This window comes from Mauremys reevesii, linkage group 10 (genome assembly GCF_016161935.1).
Source record: "Mauremys reevesii isolate NIE-2019 linkage group 10, ASM1616193v1, whole genome shotgun sequence".
NCBI lineage: Eukaryota > Metazoa > Chordata > Testudines > Geoemydidae > Mauremys > Mauremys reevesii.
This window is the reverse complement of record NC_052632.1, coordinates 84,874,782-84,893,817: the sequence shown is the minus strand read 5'-3', so window position 1 is coordinate 84,893,817 and position 19,036 is coordinate 84,874,782. Positions and strand designations below refer to the sequence as shown.

Sequence of the window (19,036 nt, the reverse complement as noted above, 5' to 3'; positions counted from 1 at the left end):
ATATCAGTCTTCTCTTAATGTCAATTTGATTCCCTAAGAAACAATTACTAAATAAATAAATAAATAAATAAATAGACAGACATCTTTGGGGGAGGTAGAAATGTCATTTTCAGTGAAAATGAGCACTGACTGGCATCAGCCTTGCTCTGCATATAATCCTCAGTGAGAATGGTCAGCATGGCTGCTGGAGTGGGCTTTGAGGGACAGATGAAACACAGGAGGAGGGTGCCATGAAGGGGGTCCTGGGAAGACAGGGGAATTACCATGGATTGGGAACAGGGATGTAAGTGAAAGTGTGGCTTCAGCTGAGAGGGGCCCAAGAAGGAGCTACACCGACAAACCATCTGTGTTCCAGAGAGGAGTTGTGCTGGGGGACCACTCTGGAGTGGAAGGGAAACGTGGAGGTGAGGAGATACCACGTGGGGACAGCACGGGAAAAGTAAAGCTTGAGTTCCTCTCCCTTCCACTTCACCCTTCCCGGCTGAATCCCCACTTCCTCTCTCATCCCCCATCACCTCCTACAGGGCTGTTTAAGTTTAAGTCACTGTGTATAAAATCTAAAAGCTGAATGTAACACACAGAAGCAGGGAGACAGGAGCAGAGAATATGTTGTGGAATGGGGATGGGCCATCACCCCTAGCCTGAGGGTTCTAAGGGCTTTTTTTCACATCCATGGGCAACAAAAGTTCATAGTTATTAACTCTTAAAAACTGCACTATAATAAAAACTTTGTTTGCTACACATTCCATGAATACAAACTATAAGAAACACGTCAGTCATCCACTTCCCTTTATCAATCAGTGCTCACAATCAGAACGCAAGTCAGCAGCTATATCTGAAAGGCTTATTTTAGTACAACCATCTGTGAGGACCCTCTCCCTCACTGCCTATGATTTTTTTTGGGGGGGGGGGGGAGAAGCAGGTTACAGAGTAACAGGTGGTCCCTTCCAGGACAAGAGAGTTCTAATATCCTTTCAGTGGAAGATTCGATTAAAAACAACCTCAACCCCCCAAGTGTAATGAAACTAGAAGTCTACTTTCAACACCATGGTTCAATCTTTACTCTCCAAAACACAAGCCCAAAGAAGCAGTAGTTTTCCTTTCACTGTCAGAATTAAAATCATGGAGACAAGCTCAGTTTGGGGGCATATGCTGTACACTAGAGGACCCAGATGATTCACAGAAGGTGGGCTTTTCCTCTTCCCTGGATGAAAGTGGAAATTTTAGTTTCCTAACCTAGTGACCATCTTAATCAGGTTCACTCTGTACAATGAAAGACAAAAAAAAACCTTAGTGTACAAAAACTGTGCAGTAATTAAGGCAATTACAAGTATTTTATACCAGTAGTTATCAACCAGGGGTACGCAGAGGTCTTCCAGGGGGTATATCAACTTGTCTAGTTATTTGCCCAATTTTACAACAGGGTACATAAAAAGTGCTAGCAAAGTCAGTACAAAATAAAATTTCATACAGACTATTTATACTGTTCTATATACAATACCCTGAAATGCAAGTACAATATTTATATTCCAATTGATTGATTTTATAATTATATGATAAAAATGAGAAAGTCAGCATTTTTCAGTAATATTATTCTGTGACATGTTTGTATTTTTATGTCTGATTTTGTAAGCAAGTAGTTTTTAAGTGAGATGAATGAAACTTGAGGGCACACCAGACACATCAGACTCCTGAAAGGGGTATAGTAGTCTGGAAAGGTTGAGAGCCACTGTTTCATACCATGTACTGCACAACTGGGAGATTCCCGCAGATCCAGTCGCACCCAGACCCCACAAACACACCACTCCTGACAGCAGAGTTCCCACAGAGCCCAGCGCACTGAGTTCCTCTCTGGTCCCACTTGGGGGGGTTCCTGCAGAGCTCAGCGCAGCCAGAGCCCTCCGCCCCTGTCCTGGGGTATGCGCAGAGCCCATCACACCCAGAGCTCCCCCCACAGCTAGTCTGGGAGTCTAGTCCCGGTCGGGGCGGGTCCCGCACAGCCCCTCGCACTGTCCGCCCAGGGGCTGCTGTGAGGGGCGAACCGCACCGAGACTGCGGAAGGACTTCGAAGCGCATCCCCACGCGCGGCAGGGCCGCTCGCACCTCGCGGCCCGGGGCCGGCCGGCCAGCCCCGCGGGCCCAGGCGTTGCGGCCTAGTTCCTCCTCCCAGAGGGCACCCGCGGGCCGCAGCAGCGGCCAAGCCCGACGCAGCCCCTGCGCAGGGGGCCCGGCACGCCCCGTACTCACGAGGTGGCTGCTGGTGCTGGCCATGGGCCCGCCCGGCCGGCCCGGCCTCCCCTCGAGTCGCCCTTTAAGAGCCCAGCTCACGGCGGCGGAGCCCGAGCCAATGGGGCACCCGCATCCTCCGCCCGTGACGTCACCCACAACAGTGCCCCCTCCTCTGGCAAGGGCGGGACTTCCGCGCTTCCACACTCCTATTGGCTCAGCCACCTGCTACTCACGGGCAGGCCCAGGTGTAGGGTCAGACTCTACTTCTTGCCGATTCCGCTCCTTGCAGCGAATAAACGGGAGCGCACGCTCTGCGCATGCTCAGTTGGAACGGAGACGCCACTGCCCTCGTCTAGCCTCAGGATCCGCTCCGATCCTGCCCTGAGCAGCGCTGGGCCCCGGCCTCCTCTCACACCCACTTCCGGGTTGGCTCCGAGCCAGTAAAGGATCATGGGAAGCAGCCTGGCGTAGTCGCATACCTATTGGCTCCTCAGCCCAGGCTCCCACCGCGCGGCTACCCATGATGCACCTGTGCTATTTCCTCAGCCCAGCCTGCCGACCGCCACCCGCCGGTCACCTGTCCCGCAGGGACCAGCTCCACCCACAATGCACCTGGTCTCCACGTACCACGCCCGCACAGCCAGTCTGCCCAGCATGCACCGGGGCTGCGCCAACCCGTGTACTGGGGGGCTCCCTGGGGCTGCGCCCAGCCTGCACCGGGGGTTTCTGGGGGCTGTGCCCAGCCTGCACCGGGGCTGCGCCAACCCGTGTACTGGGGGGCTCCCCGGGGCTGGACCCAGCATGCGCTGGCCAGGCGCTTTTCGGGGCTGCGCCCAGCCTGCACCGGGGCTGCGCCAACCCTTGTACTGGGGCTCCCTGGGGCTGCGCCCAGCCTGCACCGGGGCTGCGCCAACCCTTGTACTGGGGCTCCCTGGGGCTGCGCCCAGCCTGCACCGGGGGTTTCTGGGGGCTGCGCCCAGCCTGCACCGGGGCTGCGCCAACCCTTGTACTGGGGCTCCCCGGGGCTGGACCCAGCATGCGCTGGCCAGGCGCTTTTCGGGGCTGTGCCCAGCCTGCACCGGGGGTTTCTGGGGGCTGTGCCCAGCATGCACTGGGACTGTGCCAGTCCTCATGCGCCAGGGGCCACTTGGGGCTGGGCCCAGCATGCACCAGGCCTACACCAGGGGTCCGTCCGGGCTGTGCTAGCCTTCCCAGGCTGGGGGCACCTCAGAGGCTTTGCCCTGCATGGTCATAGGGCTGAGCCAACCCTCGCATGCCGGGGGCCCCTCAGGGCTGCACCCAGCACACACCAGGGTTGTGCCAAGCCTTGCATGCTAGGGCCACCTCAGGGGCTGTGCTGCCTCTCGCATGCCACTGGCATCTCAGGGGCTGTGCCCACCAAGAGGCCCACTGGTTCTGAGCCTTGCCTCTCATGTGTTACAGACTCTGTGTCTCTAATGAGTAAGAGGACTACAAAGGCAACTGATACGGCTGCTTTGTAACTCCCACAGAGCTGAGGAATCCCCTGGTACAGAACTGATGCACAGTCCCTTCACTACCTTCTTTGCAGCCCCTGCAATGGCCAGGGGAAAGATGGCATTGCTAAAACAGCGGTATACACTTGTTATTTCCAGCTGCTTCTTGGAACCATCACTACCCAGAACTAAATTAGAGCAGTCAATAACAAGACCTGCCAAACAAGCCTCCAGCCAGCTCCACAATCAGCTGCAAAGATGGAATAAAGCTATCTTTACCCACTCCCTATCCTTCAGTCCGCTACTGAGTGCTGTCCTTGAATTAGCACTTTAATGTTAATAATGCAGAATTAGAGGAGATTCAGAGCAGGGCCATGAGAATGATTAAATGCCTGGAAAATCTTTCTTATGAAGAGAGACTGAAAAGATTGAGAGTGTTTTACAAATGAGATGAATAAGTAGGGACCTGATAAAAGTATATAAAATAATTAATGGTAAGGAGAAAGTATATTGGGAACTTGTGTTTTCCCTGTCTCATCAACATGAGACCAACATGACAGTCAATGAAATTAAAAGGTGGCAAATTCAGAACCAATAAATGGAAATACTTTTCCCCCTCAGGATACAATTACACTTCAGAAATCATTGCCACATGATATTGTTGATGCCAAATACTTAGCAAGATTCAAAAATTATTTGGACATTTATATGAATAACAACAATATCCAGTTATAACAGTTGCTAACATAACTTTCTGAAGAAATGTTAAACTTCATGCTTCAAGTTTTAGAGATCATTGTAAGTATGAGGGATTAGGAGGGTTTTTTTTCCACCTTCCTGTGAAGCATCTGTCTAGTCTGGCCATGGTCTGAGAGAGACAGGATACTGAGGTAGATGGAGCATGGTCTGATTCAGTATAGGTTTCAGACTGGTAACTGTGTTAGTCTGTATCAGCAAAAAGAATGAGGAGTACTTGTGGCACCTTAGAGACTAACAAATTTATTTTGGCATAAGCTTTTGTGGGCTAAAACCAAGTACTCCTGATTCAATATAGTAATTCCTGTGTGTCTATTTTCACTTTAATTAACTTCCTGAGGCCTTAGCTCTGTCTGAATCTGCTCAGGTTCTGGACACATGTAGACACCCTGAGTATATCGAGAGGTTTAACACTGGAATTACCATAGTTTCTCCCATAGTACAAATTTGATACCTATCCTCTTGTGGCCCTGAGATTGCCGCTCCTTCTTGCTGATAGCTAGATACCGTGCATTCGTGGGAATTCAGTTCCCAGACATTACTATCAGCTATGGTTGCATAGAGCAGGGGTTCTCAAACTGGGGATCGGGACCCCTGAGGGGGGTTGTGAGGTTATTACATGGGAGGTGGTGTCACAAGCTGTCAGCCTCCACCCCAAACCCCGCTTTGCCTCTAGCATTTATAGTAGTGTTAAATATATAAAAAAGTGCTTTTGATTTATACGGGGGGACAGGTGTCGTACTCAGAGGCTTGCTATGTGAAAGGGGCTACCAGTACAAAAGTTTGAGAACCATTCCATTAGAGCATAACTTCTTTACTCAGGTTTGTTTTACAACTTTCAAGTGTGATTCTACTCAGCAGAAAATATTTTACTGTGCACATTTGAAAGGGCAGCCCTGATTTTACAGTTCAATTTTATGTACACGCTTTTCCAACTATCAGGCCTGCACCCTCAATCTGAGATTTGTAAATCAGCCTGATAACATCACTAATAAGGAAACCACCAAATTCTGCCCTCACCTGCACCTATTTCTAGAGCCTTACGCAGATATAAATTTTATACCTGTGGATATTAAGCGGATATCCAAGGAGCTGCAGGGCTCCACCAGGTACTGCAGTGGCGAAAATAGCAGCATGTTGGGCTGCTGTTTGCACAAGCTCCCACCAAGGAGTCCCTTCCATGCAGCAGTCTGCATTTCCTGTTTGGGAGCATGCAAGCCACTTACAAGCTCCAACACAACCAGGGACAACTCCCAGTGAGCCTGGTGCCCAGCCCAGTGGGTGGAGCTGGGAGCAGCACAGCCACACCAGAGAAGCTGGCTGCATGGGGCACTGGGAGTAGTGGCCTGACATACTGCTGCTTTCACTGCTACAGTTCCCAGTAAAGACCAGCAGCTCCATGGATATCCACTTCATATTCACGGATATAAATTTTGTATCTGTGCAGGGTGTGACGAAGTGGGACTGTCTTAATGTTTCCTCTGAATACTGTGTGTGTGCCTCAGTTTCCCCTATGCATTTCTTAGGTCTCCAGCGTGCACACTCTGTCTCCTGGCAACAAATGGCTGGGGCCCTTCCCCCCCTTGCAAGGGATGGCTAAAGGTGAACAAAGATCAGGTAACCTCCTGGCCCGGGAAAGAGACAAAGGCCAAAAAGGAGGGGCTGGAGGAGGTTTCAGTTTGGAGCTGGATGGGGATGGGAAGTGAGGGCAGATAGGGTTGTCTGGCTCACTGGGCCATAGAATGGACCCGGCTGAGGGGTCCCGTTCTGTGTACCTACAAGCTCTGTTTTAGACTGTGTTCCTGTCATCTAATAAACCTCTGTTTTACTGGCTGGCTAAGAGTCACATCTGACTGCGAAGTGGGGGTGCGTGTAGGGCCCTCTGCAGGACCCTGCCTGGGCAGACTCGCTGTGGGAAGCACACGGAGGGGCATATGCTGAATGCTTCAAGGTCAGACCCAGGAAGGTGAAGCCGTGTGAGCTTAGAATCATAGAATATCAGGGTTGGAAGGGACCTCAGGAGGTCATCTAGTCCAACCCCCTGCTCAAAGCAGGACCAAACCCAACTAAATCATCCCAGCCAGGGCTTTGTCAAGCCTGACCTTAAAAACCTCTAAGGAAGGAGATTCCACCACCTCCCTAGGTAACCCATTCCAGTGCTTCACCACCCTACTAGTGAAAAAGTTTTTCCTAATGTCCAACCTAAACCTCCCCCTCTGCAACTTGAGACCATTACTCCTTGTTCTGTCATCTTCTACCACTGAGAACAGTCTAGATCCATCCTCTTTGGAACCCCCTTTCAGGTAGTTGAAAGCAGCTATCAAATCCCCCCTCATTCTTCTCTTTTGCAGGCTAAATCATCTCAGTTCCCTCAGCCTCTCCTCGTAAGTCACGTGCTCCAGCCCCCTAATCATTTTTGTTGCCCTCCGCTGGACTCGCTCCAATTTATCCACAACCTTCTTGTAGTGTGGGGCCCAAAACTGGACACAGTACTCCAAATGAGACCTCACCAGTGCTGAATAGAGAGGAATGATCACATCCCTCCTGAAGACAGTCTGCTCCAAGGGAGAGGAGGCTCCCCAAAGGTCTGACTGGTTTTGTGGGGAGCAGTTCCAGAGCATCGCCCGGGGACTCTGTGACACAGCGGTCTACCTATTTCTTTCCATGTCCTTAAAGTGAGACTGATTGGGATTTAAGATCAGAAGAATGGCCATGCTGAGTCAGATCAATGGTCCATCTAGACCAGTATGTGGTCTTCCAACAGTGGCCAAAGCGAGATGCTTCACATGGAATGAACAGAACAGGGCAATTTTCAGAATGATCTACCCCCTGTTATCCAGTCCCAGTTTCTGGCAGTCAGAGGTTTAGGGACACCCAGAGCATGGGGTCACATGGCTGACCATCTTGGCTAATAAGTTCATGGCGGCTAGGTTCATCTAAGGTTATCTAATTCTTTTTTTAACCCTTTTTATACTTTTGGCCTTCACAACACCCCCTGGAAACAAGTTCCACAGGCTGACTGTGCATTGTGTGATTTTATGCCTGCTGTCTATTAGTTTCATTGAGCGAGACATCATTTTTGTGTTATGGGAAGGGGTAAATAGCACTTCCCTATTCATTTTTGCCTCATCATTCACGATTTTATAGACTTCTACCTTTTTCCAGATCATTTATGAATATGTTGAACAGCCCTGGTCCCAGTACAGATACTTGGGGGACACCACTATTTACCTCTTTCCAACATGAAAATTTACCATTTAATCCTGCCCTTTGTTTCCTATGTTTTCATCAGTTACTGATCCATGAGAGGACCTTCCCTCTTATACCATGACTACCTACTTTGCTTAAGAGCCTTTGGTGAAGGACCTTGTCAAAAGCTTTCTAAGAGTCCATATACACTATATGGACTGGATCACTCTTGTCCATATGCATGTGGACCCCCTTCAAAGAATTCTAATAGGTTGGCAAGGCATGATTTCCCTTTACAAAAGCCTTGTTAACTCTTCGCCAACGTATCTTCTTCATCTCTGTGTCTGGTAATTCTGTTCCAGAGTCTAGTTTCAACCTATTTGCCTGGTACTGAAGTTAGGCTTACCACTAGTAAATCAGCAGGATGATCTCTGGAGCCTTTTTAAAAAATTGGTGTTATATTACCTATCCTCCAGTCATCTGTTGCCTACGCTGATTCAAGCAATAGCTACATACCATAGTTAGTAGTTCTGTAATTTCATATTTGAGTTCCTTCGGAGCCATAGGCACCGACTCCATGGGTGCTCTGGGGCTCAAGAACCCATAGAAGTCAGAGCTTGAGTGTGGATTGTGATAAGTTCTGTGCTGCTGACAACTTCTGCCCTTGGGACAGGGAGTTTGTTTATAAAACAGATGAAGGGTGATTAAGATAACAAAAGTCTTGTTATTAAATTAAATTAAGGATCCTTAGATGATCCTGAAAGCATTCCAAGGCACTCCAGTTAAAAGATAGGAAACAAAGGGTAGGAATAAATGGTCCATTTTCAGAATGGAGAGAAGGAAATAGAGGTGTCCAGGAGGGGCTTGTACTGGTCTTGGATCAGAGCTGTTCAACATATTCATAAATGATTTGCAAAAAGGAGTAAACAGTGAGGCGGCAAAGTTTGCAGATGATACAACATTACAAGATGATACAACTGATTCAAGATTAAGTCCAAAAATCCCTTTGTAACACTTTGCAGTCTCTCACAAAACTGGGTGACTTGGCAACAAAATGGCAAATGAAATTAAATGTTAAATGCAAAGTAATGCACATGGCAAAATATAGTCTCAACAATACATATAAAATGACGGTGCCTAAATTAGCTGTTACCCACCAAGAAAAATAACGTGGAGTCATTTGCAATAGTCTGGAAGCACTGTTTCCAGAGTACTACAAATTCATAAGAACCTGTCTCACTGTGCCTGTATCATTCTGAACTGTGGAATGCACATTCTCCTCCTTCAGAGGACTTAAAAAATATCTCTAGTCATCAATGGGACAGATGCAACTGAATAATATAGCTGTCCTTTATGTACATAAAAATAATACCAGGGAACCTAGATGTAAATAAGATTGCTGACAGTTTCATCCAGAAAGCTACAGCGTGAACATGTCTTTAAACTGAGACATTAGTGAAGACAGTTTATAGGTGATTGCAATGATCTTAATATACTGTAATTCATGATAATATAATTCATAACAATTGAATGATTAAAATAGTAAAGATATCAATGGTAGACACATTCAATAACTAGAATATGAAAGAAGTGTATGAATATGCTGAAAATAGCCTTCCCCGCCACACACGCATCTCTTCTAAAGCACCCACCAGCAAAAACATTTTGAAAACCATATTAATAAAATGGTCTCCCTGCTGCTCTTCTAGATTTGGTTTCTTTAACTATCAGGCTTGCACCCCCAAAAGCACCTTCATAGAATAAAAAAGGAGCTGAAGTGATCTACATGAGAATTTAAAAAAGGAAGCCAATTCCTGTCCTGACAATATTATAATCAGCAAAAGATGTGTCGACCCAGTTCACAAAGACAGCAGCCCTGTAAGTAATCTGTGAATTTATGGTTAACCATAACCTGAGAAAGCCTATTTTTGCACTTGTAAAGCAAACTAGACAGGATTAAAACAAACATTTCCCAGGCATGCCCTTCCCCTTTTCACTCTCTCCAGTCATGTTCACTGAGAGATCCCATCAGGGTAATCGATGCACCATTCAAAACATATTGCTATGGTCCAAACACCATTAACCTGCAGGGCTGCCCAGAGGGGGGCCCCCACGAGAGTTTTTCAGGGCCCCTGGAGTGGGGTCCTTCACTCGCTCCAGGGGCCCCGGAAAACTCTCGCGGGGTCGGGCCCCCAGAGCTTCTTCCGCTCCGGGTCTTTGGCGGAAATTCAGTGGTGGGGGGTCCTTCCGCTCTGGGACCCGCCGCCAAAGTGCCCCGAAGACCCATGGTGGGGGGTCCTTCCGCCCTGGGACCCGCTGCCAAAGTGCTGGGTCTTCGGTGGCAATTCGGCGGCGGGAAGACCTCAGCCCCCTGAATCCTCTGGGCAGCCCTGTTAACCTGGGCTTAAATTTATCCAACCCTCTGATGAGAAGTATAATATTTCTATTAATGCTTGCAAAAAAGGGCATCTTACTTCTCTGCAGTGTTGGGGCTGTTTATATCCTACAAACCTCGGTTGTTCTTATTAAAGAATATCTTTCCGTGGAACAAATAATGTATTAACTGATGGAGGGTAAGGCAAAAATATTGCCTTTTATTTCCATACTAGTTTATAGATATTTTAGAACTGAATATCCCGGACCCTAATGAGTGAATGACTTCTCTCTTTAAAGATTAATTTCACCCTATTTTTTTTTCAGTGTGCACCAGTGGTAGATGACAAACATTTAGATACCAAGATGATAGATTAGATAGAACACAAACAATATTTTTTAACAAGAGCCTGTGTAATCTTAATGGTCTCTTCTGCACTTTAAATCTATGAAAATGGGGCTCTTCCAGCAGAGGGCAATAATGTGCCATCAAGAAATGGAACCATCTTTTGAATGTGAATGATAGTAAGAGATAGTAGAATTGTGCAATGCAGTCTGTTTACTCAGAGCTAAGCTAAATCTATGTTTCCTCTCAAGCCTCCAGGACTAATAGCTAGAAAAAAAATACTACAATAGGGAGTGTAGAGGCAAAAATCAAGTGTCTGGCTATTATAGCCTGTAATAGGGGCCCTCACCCCTAGAGTACCTCTTGGCAGCCCAATGTAGCATCGCCATGTAAAGTTTCCATGAATACGGGTTTAATAAATTCACTGAGGCTTTTATATTGAACACCACCCCTTCTGGGCATTAGATTATTCAGCCCAAAGGCAGAATATCACAGAAATAGGACTCCCCTCAATGTCTCTCTAGCTGGAGGGAGGAGGTCCTGAGTCAACCTTAGTCCATCAACAGCAGTTATATCAAAAGTCCTTTACCTGTAAGGCCTTCATGACCCAGAACCCTCTTTGGGAGTCAGGGGCTTCTTGGCACTAGCTGGGGAATGATCCCTCCTCTTGAGTCAAGGTCCCCCACAGAGGCCAAACCAAAAGGACTTTTCCTCAGGACAGCATGATTCCTTTGACCTATGGCATCTGTTCTCACCTGGCAAAATCTTTCATGAGAGCCAGCTTTCTCTGAGACTTAGCATTCATAGTCCCTTCTTTTTGGAAGTCCTCCCACACAGGATCATTCTTTCTGAGTTTCCTTTGCTGGTAAGCCCCCTTCACCAGCAATCCTCTGAGAAGCCATTTCTGTAAGACCTTTCTCTTTCTGCACTCTGGGGACTATTCCTTTCCCTAGGAGCTTGTGTTCTCCTAGTCAGGCCCCACTGCAAGTTGCTGCCTTTTTTCCTTGCCCAGGTGCTCCCCTGCCTAATTAACTGCCTCCCGGTAACTCAGTGAGTTAAGTAGCCCCAGGTGAACCTGAGTTGTCTTGTTCCCCCTTGTGGAGCCTGTCACAGGTAGGTTGGGCTCTGACCCCTTCAGAGGGTCAGGTACCCTCTGACATAGCCAAAGAAAATGAAGTTTTATTATACTGATTTAAAATGCAAACAACTATGCTATGATAATGGGAAAACCTTAGTTGTGACAAACTGAGAAAAGCCCAGTGGAAATTCATAGACAGCCCATGTTACAAACAAGAGCTCAGATTTTCTCTACTGGGACCATGCACAAGTCCCATTGAAGTCAGTGTGAAATGTGTGCCTGTGGAAATGAAGAGGCCCAAGTACTTCATGAAGCTACCTGCACTTGTGAGTTCTGAGTTTAGTATTTTCCATTAAGAACTGTACTCCACATCACACCAAGGCACAGCCAGCATTACTGTTCATTGGGAGCCTTGCATGTGCAGGTTTATTCAGTTTGAAAGGAGCATACAATGCATTTAACCAAAATTATGTATTTTGAACCAGGAAAAAGGAAACTGTAGGTGATTTACCTTTTTGAATTGTCTAAAAGTCTTATTTTAACAGGATCTGATGTACTCAGACTAGATGGTCACAATGGTCCCTTCTGGCCTTGGAATCTATGGACCAAAGCCTCAACTTGAGCCCAAAGAGATTTCTCACAAATAATTCATCCCATGTTTTATAGTAAGCCCAGTGCATGCTGGGACAGGCTTCAGAAGTTTCCTCAGGACCTGTGAATACCTAGGGAGGGCAAAGATGATCAGTTTAATTTTTAGTATTGCCAGAGAAGAGGATTATAATACCTTTCCTGGACCTGTTCTTCATTGGTAATAAAGATGAGGTACTATGAGAGGTTGAGGTGTCTGAAGAAGAGGTGCTGGGGCAAATTGATAATTTAAAAAACACTAAGTCATCAGGCCTGGAGGATATACAATCTAAGAGTTCCTTCATCAAGTAGTTGCTGAACCGACGAGGGGGGATGCCATTTTAGATCTGATTTTGGTGAGTAACGAGGACCTTGTTGAGGAAATAGTTGTAGGGGACAACCTTGGCTCGAGTGATCATGAGCTAATTCGTTTCAAAATAAATGGGAGGATAATCAAAATTGCATCTGAGACTAAGGTATACGATTTCAAAAGGGCTAACTTTACTAAATTAAGGCGACTAGTTAGGGAAGTGGATTGGACTAACATATTTAGGGATCTAAAGGCAGATGATGCCTGGGGTTACTTCAGGTTGAAGTTGCAGGAGTTGTCAGAGGCATGTATCCCGAGAAAGGGAAAACGGCTCGTAGGTAGCAGTTTTAGACCGAGCTGGATGAGCAAGCGTCTTAGAGAGGTGATTAAGAAAAAACAGAAAGCGTACAAGGAGTGGAAAATGGGAGGGATGAGCAAAGAAACCTACCTTATTGAGGTCAGAGGGTGTAGGGAAGCAGTGAGAAAGGCAAAGAGCCGGGTGGAGATGGACCTAGCAAAGGGGATTAAAACCAATAGCAAAAGGTTTTTTAGCCATATAAATAGGAAGAAAACCAAGAAGGAAGAAGTGGGACCGCTTAAAACTTTAAACGGAGTGGAGATTAGGGATTATCTTGGAATGGCACAATATCTGAACGAATATTTTGCCTCGGTCTTTAATGAGGCTAATGAAGGGCTAAGGAACAGTGATAGAGGGACTGATGGGAATGAAGATATGGGGGTAGACATTACAGTATCTGAGGTAGAAGCCAAACTTGAACAGCTAAACGGAAGTAAATCAGGGGGCCCGGATAATCTTCATCCTAGAATATTAAGGGAATTGGCGAGTGAAATTGCAAGCCCGTTAGCGATGATTTTTAATAAATCTCTAAACTCGGGGGTTGTACCGTTTGACTGGAGATTAGCTAATATAGTTCCTATATTCAAAAAGGGGAAAAAAAGTGACCCGGGTAACTACAGGCCTGTTAGTTTAACATCTGTAGTATGCAAAGTCATGGAAAATTTTTTAAAGGAGACAGTGGTTACGGAGCTTGAGGCCGATGGCAACTGGGACAAATTACAGCATGGATTTAGGAAAGGTAGATCATGCCAAACCAACCTGATCTCCTTCTTTGAGAAAGTAACAGATTTTTTAGATAAGGGAAATGCGGTGGATCTAATATAGCTTGATTTCAGTAAGGCGTTTGATACGGTACCGCACGAGGAATTACTGGTTAAATTGGAAAAGATGGGGATCGAAATGAAAATCCAGAGGTGGATAAGGAGCTGGTTAAAGGGGAGACTGCAGAGGGTCGTATTGAAGGGGGAACTGTCGGGTTGGAGGGGGGTTACCAGTGGAGTTCCTCAAGGTTCGGTTTTGGGTCCAATTTTATTCAATCTATTTATCGCTGACCTGGGAACCAAGAGTAGGAGTGGGCTGATAAAGTTTGCGGATGACACCAAGTTGGGAGGTATTGCCAATTTGGAAAAGGATCGGGATATCCTCCAGGGAGATTTGGATGACCTTGTAAACTGGAGTATTAGTAACAGGATGAAATTCAATAGTGAGAAGTGTAAGGTTATACATTTAGGGATGACTAACAAGAACTTTAGTTATAAGCTGGGGACGCACCAGTTGGAAGTAACGGAGGAGGAGAAGGACCTAGGAGTCCTGGTTGATCATAGGATGACTATGAGTAGGCAATGTGATGTGGCTGTTAAAAAAGCTAATGCGGTCTTGGGATGCATTAGGCGAGGTATTTCTAGTAGGGATAAGGAGGTGCTAGTCCCGTTATATAAGGCGTTGGTAAGACCTCATTTGGAGTATTGTGTGCAGTTTTGGTCTCCCATGTTTAAGAAGGATGAATTCAAACTGGAACGGGTACAAAGAAGGGCCACTAGAATGATCCGAGGAATGGAAAGCCTGTCGTATGAAAGGAGACTTGAGGAGCTCGGTTTGTTTTCCTTAACCAAAAGAAGGATAAGAGGAGATATGATTGCACTCTTTAAATATATCAGAGGGATAAATACCAGGGAAGGAGAGGAATTATTTCAGCTCAGTGCTAATGTGGACACGAGGACAGACGGATATAAATTGTCAGTCAGGAAATTTAGGCTTGAAATTAGATGAAGGTTTCTAACCATCAGAGGAGTGCAATTCTGGAACAGCCTACTGAAGGAAACAGTGGGGGCGAAGGACCTCCATGACTTTAAGATTAAGCTAGATAAGTTTATGGAGGAGATGGTATGATAGGATAACGGGCTTAGACATTAGGTCAATTAAGTGCCACACTGGTAATTAGTACAATGGGTCAATGATAGGATATTGTGAGCCTTTTTCCAGAGGGTATGGCTGGAGAGTCTTGCCCGCATGCTCGGGGTTCAGCTGACCGCCATATTTGGGGTCGGGAAGGAATTTTCCTCCAGGGTAGATTGGCAGTGGCCCTGGAGGTTTTTCGCCTTCCTCCGAAGCATGGGGCAGGGGTCGCTTGCTTAAGGAGTGGGTGGATCGGCTTATGTGGCCTGCATCTTGCAGGAGGTCAGACTAGATGATCATAATGGTCCCTTCTGATCTTGAATTCTATGATTCTATGAGTTCTGAAGGACCTAGAGTATGAAGTGACTGAGCTGTTAGTAGAAACATGCAATCTCTCATTAAAAACAGCTACTACACTAGAGGACTGGAGGATAGCAAATGTTTTATTTAGATTTAAAAAGGCTCTAGGGGAGATCCAGGGAATTACAGACCACTCAGCCATAAAGCTGTATCTGGTAAACTGGTTAAAACAATAGTTAAAAGTAGAATAATAAAACAACTGAAAGATCATGATCTGATAGGGCCTAACCAACATGGTTGCTGCAAAGAAAAATCACACCTCACTAATCTATTAGAATTCTTGGAACATATCAGTAAAGAAGTCATTCAAGGATAACCAGTTGACATCATTTATTTAGACTTTCAAAAGTCCTTTGACAAGGTAACTTACCAGAGGCTATTAAAGAAGCTTAGTAGTCTTGGGGTGAGAAGCAAAGTATTGTTGTGGACCAAAATCTGGCTAAAAACCAGGAAATAAAGACTAGGGTTAAATGGTCAATTTTAATCAGGGGAAAAGATTAACAGCACAGGTCTCAAGGTTCTATATTAGGTCCTGTATTGTTTAAAGTATTTATTAATGATCTGGAAAGGGGGGTGAGCAGTGAGGTAACAATCTCCAAATGACAGAAAGTTTTTAGATAGACAAGGTGGGTGAGGCAATATCCTTAATTGGACCAACTTCTATCTCTCTCACCAACAGAAGTTGCTTCAATAAAAGATATTACCTCACCTATCTTGTCTCTCTAATATCCAACTCCACTGCTACAACTCCACTGCATACAAAGTTTTTAGGTTAATCAAATCCAGAGAAGACTCTGGGGAACTTCAGAGACAACTAACTGAAGTAGGTGAGTGGACAATATGATGGCAAATGAAGTTCAGTGTTCAGAAATGCAAACTAATGCATGCTGGAGGCAAAACTTGAACTACTGATACACCTTACAAGGTTCTAAATTAACTATGTCCACTTAGGAAGTGGACCCAGGCATCATTGTGGACAGCTCAATGTACAACTATGGTCAAAAAAACCAACCAACCAGATATTAGGTTGCATAAGGAATAAGATACAAGATAATAGAGGAAAATATTATAATGTCCATCTGTACATAAATGGTACAGCCTCATCTGAAATACTGTGTGCAATACTGGTGACCCCAGATCAAAATTGATATTGTAGAATTAGAGAAAGTTCAGAGAAGGGTGACAAGAATATTTAGGGGCTTGGAAAAACTCTCATCTTGAGAAATTCAAAGAATTTAGATTTTTAACTTAGAAAGGAGGTGAATAAGACACACCATTAAAGTATACAAATTCTTCTTCTTCTCATGTCCTTGTCACAAACTAGATGTTTTTCCTGAACCATGCACAAGCGATGGCTCTTTCCATCACTGCAGTGAGGTCCTCCTTCATACAGGTCTCCCCAAAGAGTATACAAATGATATATATTAATGAATGGTGTAGGTAAAGTTGATTGGAAACTTCTCTCCTTCCTTTCTCATAACTCAGGAATAGACATTCAATTCATTTGAAGTCGGTAAATTCAAAACTTATACAAGGAAGAGCTTTGTGTAGTTAGATTGTGGCACTTGTTGCCACAGGATGTTGTTGTGGCCAAGAACTTAGCAAAATTAAAAGAAGGATTTGATATTTATATGGATAACAATAATATCCAGTTATGATAGATAATGCTTGTCACAGTTCAGGGAAACTGCGCCTGTGTTCCCACTCTGTGGTCAAGCTAGGGCACCCACTCCAAGTGCCTCAGCCATCACCTCGCTTGCATGGAGATACATGTCTCTCTCTCCCATCTGACTAGGATATTTCCAGACTGTACAGTTCCCTGACTATACTGGGATGTCCCCAGCAAATGACTGTCTGTCTGCTTTGCTTCTCTACTCAGAGATGGTACACAGTGTAATTGCCACAGTTAAGTTACTTACAGTTCTTTCTCAGCAATCATATTTATTCTTAAGGTAAAAGCATTACAGAGAAAACATATTCAAACCAGAACCTACATGCATGCCAATACACTTACTAGCGAGCACCCCTTTCTGCAGCAAAGGCTCTGGTTGGTGATTAGGCCTTCAAACCTCACATGGTATTTTTTCCTGTGCTCACACATTCATCACAGCTTCAGCTCAGAACCAGCACCCAAGTCTTATAGTGTGTCAGTGGGCCAAGGACATTCAACCCTTCCCTAAGGATTTAGGGCCCCCTTGGACCAGATGTCCAGTCCACTTGCTGGATCAGAAAGAAGGCCCTGAATCAGTTTTAACTCAGGGTATTTAATCAAAAATCCTTTCTTTGGCTGTTGGTCCCTAGACTCAGAGAATCCAGTTTGAACCAGTATATGCGAAGAGCTACAAAAGGATCTCTCAAAACTGGGTGACTGGGCAACAAAATGGCAGATGAAATGTAATGTTGATGAATGCAAAGTAATGCACATTGGAAAGCATAATCCCAACTATACATATAAAATGATGGGGGTCTACATTTTCTGTTACCACTCAAGAAAGAGATTTTGGAGTCATTGTGGATAGTTCTCTAAAAACATCCGCTCAGTGTGCACTGGCAGTCAAAAAAGCGAACAGAATGCTGGGAATAATTAAGAAGGGGATAGAAAATAGGACAGAAAATATCATGTTGCTGCTATATAAATCCATGGTATGCCCACATCTTTAATACTGTGTGCAGATGTGGTTGCCCCATCTCTAAAAAGATATATTGGAATTGGAAAAGGTTCAGAAAAGGGCAACAAAAATGATTAGGGGTATGGAATGGCTTCTGTATGAGGAGAGATTAATAAGATTTGGACTTTTCAGCTTGGAAAAGAGACAGCTAAGGGGAGATATGATTGAGGTCTGTAAAATCATGACTGGTGTAGAGAAAGTAGATAAGGAAGTGTTGTTTACTACTTCTCATAACACAAGAATTAGGGGTCACCAAATGAAATTACTAGGCAGCAGGTTTAAAACAAATACAAGGAAGTATTTTTTCACACAACACACAGTCAACCTGTGGAACTCTTTGCCAGAGGATGTTGTGAAGGCAAAGACCATAACTGGGTTCAAAAAAGAACTAGATAAATTTATGGAGGATAGGTCCATCAGTGGCTGTTAGCCAGGATGGGCAGGGATGGGGTCCCTAGCCTCTGTTTGCCAGAAGCTGGAACTGAGCGACAGGGGATGGATCACTTGATGATTACCTGGTCTGTTCATTCCCTCTGGGGCACCTGGCATTGGCCACTGTTGGAAGACAGGATACTGGGCTAGATGGACCTTTGGTCTGACCCAGTAGGGTCATTCTTATGTGAGCCTCTCACTAGGTGGTGGTAGCTCTCTGGAGGTATTACAGCCTGTGTGAATTAGTCTGCCCACCTCACATTGTTCATAGCTCCTGGAGGGCTGTGGTCCCCTCCCCCCAGGGAAATGTATAAAATCCATCAATAGTACAGAAACATTTGCATTTTTATTACAATGAATTCCTAAAGTACTTACACTTAATTCAGTAAGGTTTGGCCAGGTTATTGCAGGATATTGTCATATCTATGACAACACTAATAAAAATGTTGCAAGCAGTATAAAACCTCATGCTTCAGGGATCAAACCAAACATCTCTGTTAAAGGTTAAGTATCGGAGGGGGAGCCATGTTAGTCTGGATCTGTAAAAAGCAACAAAGAGTCCTGTGGCACCTTATAGACTAACAGACGTATTGGAGCATGAGCTTATGCTCCAGTACATCTGTTAGTCTATAAGGCGCCATAGGACTCTTTATTAGAGGTTAGTGTCAGACCTTCATGGTGGGCAGATTATTCCACAGCTCCCTTAGTGTGGGATTTCTAGAACTTCCTCTGATGCATCTGGTGCTGCTGACCAGTGTCACAGGCAGGAGACTGGACTAGGGTGACCAGACAGCAAGTGTGAAAATAGGAGCCTATCTAAGAAAAACCCCAAAATGGGGATTGTCCCTATAAAATTGGGACATCTGGTCACCCTAGACTGGACTAGAGAGCTTTTTAATCTACCAGACAAAGACATAACATGATCGAATGCCTGGAAG

General features: G+C 45.4%; 1 protein-coding gene across 8 annotated transcripts in view; it reads right to left on the bottom strand.

Moving 5' to 3' along the window:
* The window catches only part of PDPK1 (3-phosphoinositide dependent protein kinase 1), a 148,448-nt gene extending 137,193 nt beyond the window's left edge, over window positions 1-11,255 (bottom strand). For 2 of the 8 annotated variants that reach the window (XM_039493301.1, XM_039493303.1), the window contains exon 1: window positions 2,248-2,424. Coding sequence is in view for 1 of the 8 variants with exons in the window: in XM_039493303.1 (XP_039349237.1) it covers window positions 2,248-2,271 (24 nt within the window). In the remaining 7 variants the exon portion in view is untranslated. Of the gene's footprint in view, window positions 1-2,103; window positions 2,123-2,247; window positions 2,427-2,451; window positions 2,662-11,123 lie in introns of those variants that run through there. The other 6 variants (XM_039493310.1, XM_039493308.1, XM_039493306.1 and 3 more) reach the window with 6 other exon arrangements.
* Window positions 11,256-19,036: the final 7,781 nt, after the last annotated feature.